The sequence below is a fragment of the Psittacula echo genome, assembly GCF_963264785.1.
Source record: "Psittacula echo genome assembly, chromosome: 21".
NCBI classification, from domain to species: domain Eukaryota; kingdom Metazoa; phylum Chordata; class Aves; order Psittaciformes; family Psittacidae; genus Psittacula; species Psittacula echo.
The window spans coordinates 1,243,393-1,254,403 of NC_137757.1; the positions used below are offsets into that span (position 1 = coordinate 1,243,393).

General features: G+C 61.3%; 1 protein-coding gene across 1 annotated transcript; it reads right to left on the reverse strand.

Moving 5' to 3' along the window:
- Nucleotides 1-832: 832 nt before the first annotated feature.
- On the reverse strand, nucleotides 833-7,641 carry E2F2 (E2F transcription factor 2; the record flags this gene model as incomplete). The annotated part of the gene is made up of 6 exons (XM_080632497.1): nucleotides 833-1,318; nucleotides 2,038-2,167; nucleotides 2,321-2,479; nucleotides 2,582-2,801; nucleotides 3,035-3,122; nucleotides 7,351-7,641. 6 exons carry the CDS (start codon nucleotides 7,639-7,641, stop codon nucleotides 833-835), a joined length of 1,374 nt encoding a protein of 457 aa, XP_080488623.1.
- Nucleotides 7,642-11,011: the final 3,370 nt, after the last annotated feature.

The following is an 11,011-nucleotide window of genomic DNA, read 5'->3' on the forward strand; positions in this document are numbered from 1 at the left end:
CAGGCGCAAAACCAGCCCAACACCTCCCTCCTCCAGCATTTTGTTGCTTAAAACAGCCCCTTCTAACTCCAAAGTTCTCTTTTATTTCGTTTCATCCCCTCCCGGGCAGAAAACATCAAATGCCACAAATTTTCCCATGCCAAAAACACACTCACCCACAGCACCCGAGAGCCAACCCACAGCAGAACCAACCCAAAGGAAGGAAAACTTCAGTACACTCACTTGAAAACCAACCCCATCAGCGCCGTGCCAAAGGGGGGGCCCATATAAATACAGTGCAATAAGTACATCTATCTTACAACAGCACAACTCAAAGTCGTATCTGGCTCCATGTCCAGGGGCTCATCCCGTGCTGCTTCCCAAGTCCCTCTCCATGGGGTTTAGTAGAGATTTTCCAGCCATGGAGTGGGAAACGGCTCAGAATGAGCCATGGTGATTCCAAAGAACCAGTCTAAGTGGGGAGTGGTCCCAAAACATGAAACCCCCCCTGCCCAAGGCAGCCCATTCTGGACAGGGGTGTCTCTACCACCCTAACCCACCCCATGCACCCACAGCAGCCCCACAGTGGTGGGAGCTTATAGTGGAGAGCACCAACACCGGCACCCCATGGGACCTGGCTGCATCCTTCCCACATCCCTGTGGGTGACAACCGCAGCCCTGAGGTGACCACTGACGCAGGGCAAACCCACCCAGGGTGGCCACCATGAGCGCCCCATCACCACCCTCATCGCCCCAACCCACCGCACGTTGCCCAGCCGCCCCGCAGAGACCCCGCGCGCTCAGCACACGAGTGACCAGAGCGGGACCAAGGCAACGGGGCTGTCCCTGATGCTCAGTGCTTCAGCAGCTCCCCCAGGTCGTACGCCTCGAAGAGGTCACTGACGCCCTCACCCTCCAGCCCCCAGAGGTAATCGTCCTGCCCCAGGGGGGGCGAGAAGGTGACAAAGGGCCCCGAGTCCAGGCTGGAGGAGGCGCAGGGCAGCTGGTCCTCGGTCTGCTGCAGGAGGTGATGGGGTGAGCCCAGGAGCCCAGCTTCCACCTCCAGCAGCGAGCTGGGCCCCCCCGGCACACAGAGAGGCAGAGATGGGGGTGAGGAGGGGGTTCCTGGGCCCCCCCAGCTCTGAGGGATGGAGCTGGGGGGCGGTGGGGCTGGCCCAGGGCTGTTTGGCAGGGAAAGGGGGATGCTGTGGTGCCATGGGGAGGTGGCAGTGGAGGGGATGCTGTGGTCCTTGGTGGGGCTGTCCTCTGGGATCTCTTCTGGGCAGAGGTACACCTCAATGGGGCTGGTGGTGCTCTTCAGGTGCAGCTGGAAGTTATCCTGGAGGGGCAGAGCAAGGCTCAGAAGGGCACCCATATCCCACCCCACTGCCCCAGTCTGTGAAGTGGTCCAAGCAGAGTGCTGCAACCCCCGAATGACCAGCCCAGGGTCAAACAGCCCCATGGATACACCCCAAAACCACCCAGGGCCATACTGGGCTGCACCCTTGGGATGCCCCAGATACATGGAGCTGTTGGAGCAAGTCCAGAGGAGGCCACGAGGATGATCAAGGGCTGGAGCAGCTCCCGTATGGAGCCAGGCTGGGAACATTGGGGCTGTTCAGCCTGGAGAAGAGAAGCTGCGTGGAGACCTCAGAGCAGCTTCCAGTGTCTGAAGGGGGCCTACAAGGATGCTGCAGAGGGACTCTTCATTAGGGACCGTAGGGACAGGACAAGGGGTGATGGGTTCAAACTGAAACGGGAAGTTCAGGTTGGAGATAAGGAAGAAATTCCTTACTGTGAGGGTGCTGAGGCGCTGGAATAGGTTGCCCAAGGAAGCTGTTGCTGCTGCATCCCTGGCAGTGCTCAAGGCCAGGTTGGATGGAGCTTGGAGCAAGCTGCTCTAGTGGAAGGTGTCCCTGCCCATGGCACTGAATGAGGTTTAAGACCCCTTCCAATCCAAACCCTTCCATGATTCTATGGTTCTATGGTGCAGATGCACTCACAGCCTGGCCCTGACCCTGCTGCAATGGGGGGAACAGCTCCCAGCCCCACACACACCTCACTGAAGTCCGGCACCTCCAGTTGTGTCTCCGGAGGAGCCTTCACAGCGATCACCGTCTGCTCCTGGAAGCTGCTGATGGCACGGAGGTCCTGGTAGGTGACATAGGCCAGCGTGGGCAGGGATGGGCTATAGGAAAAGGACCAGCTGCAAGCAGGATGGCTCGTCCCTTATCCCAGCAGCATCCTCCAAACACCCCCCCACTAGCCCAGGGAAAGCCACCTGGAGGAGGAGCTCCTTCTCCTGTCCTCCCTGCCCTGTGTCCCTATCCAGCAAGGATATCTCTGGTTGGCTTCGTTGTCAGTCAGCTGCCGGAGCTGCAGGTCGCAGTCCTGCAGGACCTGGTCCAGGCTCCTTTCCATCCTGGCCAGCTCTGCCAGCTCCCCCCGCAGCGCCTGCTGCTTCAGCATCACCGCCGTGTCCTCAAAGATCCCCGTCCCCCTGCGGACAGAGAAGGCACCTGAGTGATGGCGCATCCCAAACCACCTCCCCTGCGCCCTTTATCCCATCACATCCCGCGCCCGCCTCCACGGCATCGCCTACATCCACTGGATGTGGTTCTTGGACTTCTTGCGGATGAGCTGGATGCCCTCCAGCACGTTGGTGATGTCGTAGATGCGACGCTTCTGCACCCCCAGCACCTCGGCCGCTCGGTTGAGGTCCACGACGCCATCGGGAGACTCGTGCAGGAGGCGGATGAACTTCTTGGTGAGCAGCCCCAGGCTGGTGTCGTAGCGCGTTTTCTCCCCAGGAGACTTGGGAGCTGCAGGGAAAGGAGGCGAAAACCCCATTCGGGACAGGGCTGGGAACAGGAAACGCTGCGCAGCCCAAACCTGGTACAGAAACAACCCAGCCAAGGGAGTTCTGTGCCAGGGCAGTGAGCAGGAGCAGCCCAAAGAGCACCTTGGCTGGTGCTAAAGGGGATGCGGCAGCAGCTCTAACAGGTCCGTTCCTCTCCATGCTCCCCTGTGCCCCGTCTCCCCCAGCACCACTTACTCCTGGGGCTGGGGACCTGTGCCAAGGTCCTGCCCTTCCCTTTGGGCGTGCGGAATCCGGGGCCCTCCAGGTCCAGCTTCCTCTTGGCCTGGAGCAGGAGAGAAAAGCCCACACTGGGATGGAGCCAGGCACCCCCCGGGGCCATGGGCGAGCCCTGGGTGCCACAGCCTGTGATGAAAGCATGGAAGGGAATAGATTGGGCTGGAAGGGACCTCCGGAGGTGGTGGAGCCCAATGGAGGTTTCTTGCAAGGGGCTCATTCGGATGCAAAACCCATTGTGGGAAGGGTTCCCACAGCACCCAGCAGGGAGGGAGGAGATGGGGGGGTCCCGGCTCCCCCCATGGCAGCCACAGGGGATTTCCCCCTGCTCCCAGCTCCTGGCACAGCTCCTTAGGGATGAACCCTGGGAACGTGGTAGCTCCAAGGCTGGATCCTTGCCCTCCCACCCTGGCAGATGGGGTGCGGGGTTTCATCACCCCCCCTTGTTCCCTTATTCCTGGCCATGGTTGGAGGCAGCTGAGGGCAGTCAGCTGCTGTGGGGTGCCCCACACATGTGCACTCAGCTGGAGGGGAAGTGGGGGGAGTGAAATGGGAGGGGGGGGCACCCCCCACACACACTGTCCCTTTGCCAGGGCTAAGCAGCAACAGGAAATCACCCCCAAGGCACCCCCAAAGCATCACCTGGGGCAAAGAGACCCAGGGAAAAGGGGGGGGTCACCAAATCACATGGAAATTCCCCCTCCCCAGACCCCTACATATGAGCGGGGGGGTTGGGGCACACACACAGCAACACAAAGCAGCTCCCCAAGCCCCATCCCATAGCCCCCCTCCTCCAGTACCTGCTCCCAGGCCGCGCTGTCCCACAGGGTCCCCCCCAGCACATCCCGCATGGTCCCGGTGCTGGCTCCGACTGCGGCTCCCTAGGGAGCGCACCCCAACGCGTGGGGAAGGGTTGGGCACCTCGGGGGGGGGCAGAGGCGCCGGGGGCTGTTTTCCGCCCCCTCCAGGGAGCCAGGTTGGGCTCAAGCTCCTGTGGGAATCTGGTCCCTCCCTCCCTCTCCCGGAGCCGGTTTTCCCCAGGGAATTCGCCTCCATCGCCAGCCCTGTGCCCTCCCCCCCGGGCTGCCGGCACCCCAATGGTTAACACTGAGTGCATGGGAACCACCTGCCCCCGACCAGACCCCGTGCATCTGCCAGAGCGATTCGGGATGGGGGGAGCAGCATCCTGCATCCCCCCTTCTCCTGGCACCCAAACCCTTCCTTCACCACACACCCGTGTTCCCACCGCCAGTGGGGAAACTGAGGCACGGAAGCAACCACAGCAAATCCTGGTGTACCCCAGCCTCCTACAAACGCCCCCCAGGACCAGAGCCACCAAAGGTGATTGCCCATCCCTATTGCACAGGAAGGGGGAGGAAAGAGGACCCCACATGCGCTGGGGCAGAGGGGAGCCTGGTGGGCTCAGTGGGGGGGGATGCACAGCAAAGGACAATGGACAAGGGGGTCTCTCCTGTGTCCCAGCTGCCGGACACCCCCCCCCCCGGGCAGGATTAGGCACACGACAGCTGAGTGGGGCACAGCGAGGGGCTCCCAGCACCCTGCCAGGGCTCAGGATGATCCAGAGCAGATGGGGGGGGAAGGACCAAGACCCCCCCACTTGTGCCGCTTCCCAGAATGGAAGGACCCCCCAATATGATGCTGGGGGTGAGAAAAGAGGCTCAGCCCTGGGGGGGGATGAAGGCAATGGGGATGGATGTGGTGAAGCCGGGCCCCCAGCCAGCTCTGCCTGCCAACAGCCCTCAGTGCCGGGGGCTATACCCAGCCCCAGCATCAGAGCACCCCTGTCCCCTCCGGGGGCTCCTGCTGCCAACAGCACCCGCTGCCTTCTCCGGGCTTGCCCAGGCCCTGCCTTTGTGCCACCCCCCCCAAGTGCCACCCCCTGTGCTGGGGGGGGGGGGGGTGGAAAACCCAGCAGTACCCAGGGATGGGTGCCCTGGGATCACGCCACCATGCCAGGGATGCTGCTCATGACAAGGGGCTGCTGAATCAGATCCCCCCACCCCGGTGCAGCCTTTGGAATGGATGAGAGCCAGTGGGGATAGGAGGATGCAGAACCCCCAGATTTGGGGGGTTTCAGCCCCATGGTGGGCAAGGGAGGGAGAATGAGCTCTGGTGTGGAGCCAGGGAGGAAGGCAGTACCCCCACCCCGGGTACACTCCCCGCTCTGAGATGCATCCGGTATCTCCATCCCCATCCCAGCACGGATGGTTGGAGACATTCCCTGGCAGAGAAGAGCTGGAGGCTGTCAAAGCCCCTCTGAGGGCAACACAACAGCCACCACCTTCACACCCATCCCAACCCTGCACCCCCAAGCCCCCCACTCCTGTCCAGGCAGGAACATCCTTGATGGAATCAAGAAGGGGATGGGATCACCATGGGTCACCCCAGCAGAGCTCCAGCCCAGCACCCACAGGGTGCTCTTTGCTCTGCCCTGCCAGCTCACATCGAAACTACAGCGGACTCTGAACATCTTTATTCCAGCATGGAGGAGGCAGGGACATCGCTGGGTCCTTCACAGCGCTGAGCCCTCCAAAACCCCACAACCCCTATAGAAACCCCATACGCCATGGTAAATAGTGAGGATGGGGTTGGCACACGCTAAAATCTCTGCAGGACACTCATTGCTCGTGGGGATGAACACATTGACCTGCTCCAGGACCCTCAAATCAGAGGGGAAATATACATGAGATGAGGAACAAGCCATCCCTGTTCCCCATGGCCAGACACAGGGTGATGGGCTCCTTCCAGCCAGCCCAGCTCAGTTATCCAGCACAAATCCAGCAGGGAGATGGGAGTGGCAGCAATTACCCTGCTCGGGAATGGGGAGGAAACGCTTATTATAATGCTTGCCTCGGATCTGCACACAAAGGTTGTGTCATAAATGGGGTGTGGGGCTGGGAATGGGATAACAGCATCAGGGAATGGGATGGGGACACCACTTGCAAGGCAGTGAGGGGGATGCCCCCCAGGTGTCACGTGAGCCCCCCAGATCCCCGTTCAGGGCACAGTTGTGGGCAGAACACCCTGCGCATCTCCTGGCCAGGTGATGGTGATGCGAAAGAGGCCCTTAGCCCAAAACCAGCTCCACAGGGATGCATGGAAATGAGACCCTGAGGTTTCAGGGTGCTTTTAGGGGAAGGGGCAGGTGTCTCCTTAACCAACAGTGCAGGATGCAGCATCCACATGGTTCAGATGTGAGATGCTGGACAAAGAGGACACATGGACAAAGAGGCTGGAGAGGAGACAGGTGGCTCCAGAGCCCCCCCGGGACAGGACTTACAACAGCCCAACCAGCCCCAGCCATGGCATGAAGGGGGAAGCAAAGGCACCCCCTGTCCCCAGCAGTGGCCATGGCCCAGGGAAAAGTGGGAATCAATCCATCAATGAAGCCTTAAAACCTCCCTCAGCCAGAGGGAGCTGGGTCGGGGATCCCCTCCAGGACCTGGGAGAACAGAGGCTCACAGTGAGGGCTGGATGCGCGCCCGGGCTGGATGCAGTGGGTGGGAATTAAATGCCAGCTGCCAGTGGGGACCATCAGGAGGAGGGATGGGATGGGATGGATGGGATGGGAAGGGCAGAGCCACCCGTGCACCCCAATACCAGACACTGGCCTGGTGCCCTACTTGTGCCTCAGTTTCCCTGTTTGGTGGCAGTGGACTGGGTGACAGGGACACAGGCAGGCCCCTTGCCCATGGCAACCCACATTGCTCTCTGCTTCAAAGCCTTGGGGTGCCCCATGGAGGATGAGCATTGCTTCAAACCCCCTTCTCCCCCCAAAAAAACCACAGGCATTGCAAGCTCTGCTGTAACCGCAGCAGGAACCGAGCTTGGGCGGTGGCGCTGAACCACCCCTTGTCCCCACCATGTCCCTGGGTCCCAGCCCCAAACCCCATGTCCCACCCTGGGGGTCACAGCCCCATAGAGCAGGAACGGTGCCTCCCACCCTAAGATGGGAAGAGGTTTGCCAAGCCAGAAAGAGGAGGAAAAAGGCCTCCAAAGGGTGAAAAGCAGAAGCCGGGAGCCAGCTCTGCAGGGGCAAAGGGAAGTGGAGAAACCTACGAGCCATTTCACTGCCCCTCCTGATTTCAAACCTCCCATCCCCAAAGCGACACCTCCAAGGGGCGCAGACCCCGATTGAAGCTTCAGGATTAGGAAGGGGAAGGTGCTGCGTGTGCTGCGGTCACCCACAACGCACGGAGCCCCCCAGCGCCCCCCTGAGCCGTGCCCGAGGAGGGGATGGGGCGCAGACTCCTTACCTGCAGCCGTCCCGCTGAAGCCGAGCGGAGGGTCCTGAGCTGGGGGCTCTGGGGGGTGGCATAAAGAGCCCCCCCCCGAGGAGCGGGGCCGCTGACATGGGTGTAGAGCTGGGTGAAGCAGGCGGCGGGTAACGGCGGGGTGCGCAGGCTGGGCCCCCCCCGCCCGGAGGAGCCCATCACAGACATGACCTTCCTCGGGTGGTGCCGGTGCTGATGATGCGGAGGGGGGGGCAGGAGGATGGGGCCCCCCCTCCCCGCGGCGGGGGACACTCCCCTGGGGAGCCGCAGCATTCAAAGTCCTCCCGAGGAGCCTCCGCCCGGGGGAGGGATGGGGCAGGAGCACCCCCCGCGGGGGGGTCGGGGGGGGGTCACCACCTCATTTTGGGGAGGGAAGAACCCCGTAGAGGAGCGCCCAAAACCGGGCGGGAAAAAGCGGGTTTAGCCCCAAAACGTCCCCTTGCGCTGGGCCCCGCCTGGGGCCGCTGCCCCCCCCTCCCCCCGCCACGATCGCTCCGGTTTAGGGGCGGTTTTTTTATTCTTTTTCTACTTTTTCCGGGTTTTCGGGGTGGTTTTTTTTTAAGCGCCAAACGGCGTCCCGCGAAATTCGGATTTCCCGCGGAAAACGCCGCGAGCTGATTGGCTGGCGGCGGCGACGCCACGCCCCCCCCTCTCCCCCCCACCTCTGCGGCAGGCAGCGGCTTCGGGAGGAGCCTTAAAGGGGCCGCGCTTCGGGGGGGGGGGCTGTATGCAAAATAGGGGGCGTGGCCTCTTGGGGACCACCTGCTCCTATTGGGGGGGCGCCTGGAATGGGGTTACTGGGATTGGGATCGGGACTGGGATTCATTTATTATTAATTACCTATTAAAGCCCCCGCTCCAAGCTGGGGGGTTCCCACACTCACATTCCCATCTCCCCCTCCCATTCCCAATGAGGCGGGGTGGGGGGGGGCTGCATCTATCTGGGAGGTGAACGATTTCGGGGTCCTCCATCCTGAAGCTGTCTGACAGCAATCCCCCTGTTTGGGGGTGCAGGGACCTCGGAGGGGTGCCCCCAACCCACCAGCCCAGCCCCAGCCGTCGTGTCCTTGGAGTGCATCAGGTCTTAGCGGCAAAGGGGAGGGAGGAAAAGGGGGCGAAGGGCCCCCAGTTGAGCCCACAGAGTGTTTTGGGGTACAGCAGTGGCAGAAAGACCCAAGGCAATGGTGAATCCCTGGGAGAGGGCAAGTCCAAGACTTACTGGGACCAGTAAAAGGCCACCACAGCCACTGATGGATGCGCCACAGTTGATTCCTGCTGAGGAGTCTCTGTACCTTGTTCCTCCCCACCAGCTGGTTGCCCTCCATCCATTCTTTCGCCTTCTATGTTCTCTCCGGACAAGGCAGCTTCATGTCCAGGTCTGGGACTGGGGATGTTCAGGTGCAGAGATGGACTTCCTTGCAAAGACAGACGGACACCATGGCCTCTGCTGTGCATGAGGATGGGCACCAGACCCCCAGATTCCCCCTCAGCTTGGGGGAGGACACCAGGAGCCTCAGATCCAGGCCTCCCACCACGCAAGGGCTCTGAGGCAGAACAAAGAACCTGGCAGCAGTGAAGCCACTGCTCGGCTGGGCACCACATCCCTGTGCCAGGAGCACATGGACTTGGCATGGACAACGCACCCAGACCTTCATCCTTCCCCCTACAGAGAGAAGGCAATGGCTGCCTCCATTGCAGCGCACAAAGACAGCGCCGTACCCAGCAGGGTGGATGAATCAGTGCCAGTGCTTTGGACTGGAAAGGACCTTAAATCTCCTCCAGCTCCAACCCCTGCCACGGGCAGGGACCCCTTCCACTGGAGCAGCTTGCTCCAAGCCCCTGTGTCCAACCTGGCCTTGAACACTGCCAGGGATGGGGCAGCCACAGCTTCTCTGGGCACCCTGTGCCAGCCCCTCAGCCCCTGGAGATGGAAATTCTGGCCTTTGAACTGCAGATCTCTCCTATGACCAGCTTCGAACTGCTGGAAAACCTTCACTTCCAGTCTCCTCCACTTCACCCATTGATGTTTTTTGGCACCAAGATCTTCATGGAAATAGAGATGGGGATGCTGGCACCTTCCCCACACTGCAAAGGATGCTCAGCATCCCCCGATTCCCGGCACTGGGGCTACACCGCACGAGCAGGGTCTGGCCAAGCTCCTCAACATCGGTGCTGGGTGCTGTAAACGCTCCTCCAGCATCCCCAAGCCTGCAGGGAGGTAGGATGGACCAGTGTGTCGGGAAAGGACCATCCCCTACAAGAAACCTAGAAAGGGGCTTTGGACAAGGGCCTGTAGGGGATGGCTTTAACCTGCCAGAGGGGAGACTGAGACCGGATTTTAGCAGCTGCTGGAATCAGCCTTGTGGCATCGAGGAGGTTCGGCCTGAGCCGCGCTCTTCCTCCTCTGCCCTGCAGGCGGCAGCAGCGAGCTGCGGCTGCGGGTTCCGCTCCCCAACTCCCCCGGCCCAGGCATTCCCGATGGGGAATCGATGGGATGCAGGGGCAGTGGGATGCAGAGGCGCGGGGATGGAAGGGCACGGGGGAGAACAGGGAGATGGAAGAGGGAAAACGGGACAAAGGGATGGAGGGACACAAGGACGGAGGAATGGAGTGTGGATGCATGTTCTTGGCTGGATTGGAGTGTGTATGCATGTGCGTGCATGTGTACACATGTGTGTGTATGCACGTGGGTGTGTGTCCCTGTTGGCTGGGTCGGGGTGTGCATGTGTGTGTAAGCATGTGTGTGTGTGCGTGTGTGTGTGTGCATGTGTACACGTGTGTGCGCATGCATGTGTGTGCATGTCCCTGTTGGCTGGGTCAGAGTGTGCATGTGTCTGTAAACGTGTACGTGTGTGTGCATAAATGTGTGTGTATGCATGCATGTGGATGCATGTCCATGTTGGCTGGGCAGGGGTGTGCATGTGTGTGCATGCATGCACGTGTGGATGCATGTGTGTGTACATGCATGTGCATGCATGCCTATGCATGTGCATGCATACCTATGCATGTGCGTGCATGTGCTCCTGCTGCAAGGCACACATGTGCTGCAGCCCATGTGCATATCGACGTGCTTTGGAGGAGCACATGTGCCGCTGCCGCCTTGTTGCGGGTGCACATGTGCTTGCTGGTGCACATGTGCCTGCCAGAGCATGCACGTGTGTCCAAGCATGTGTGTCCAAGTGCATGCATGCACACGCAGAACGCGTGTATACGAGCGGAGCCACGCGTGTCCGCACACACAAGCACATCCATGCGCGACCGATCCCACGCGTGTGCGAGCGCCGCATCCGCCGCGGCTGGCGGGGAGCCGGGAGCTGGGATCGGGGGGGCCGGGCTTGGCCGGGGCAGGCAGCGGGAGCAGGAGCAGGAGCAGGAGGAGGAGGAGGAGGAGGGAAGTGCGGCTCAGACAGCGCGGCGCCAGCAAACACCTGCAAACAGCTCCGGGCACACAATGGCAAATACAGGTGGGGAACCGCGGCCGATTGCATCAGACTCAGTCTCTTGCCAAGAGGCGATTGAAGCCGGCCCGGCCCGGCCACCGGCACCGCGGCTGGGGCACGACCGGCCTTCACCCCCCCGGGTTAGTTACTGCGCTCCTCATCCTCCCTTTGGCACCCGTGCGATGGAGCTGGGATGAGCAATGC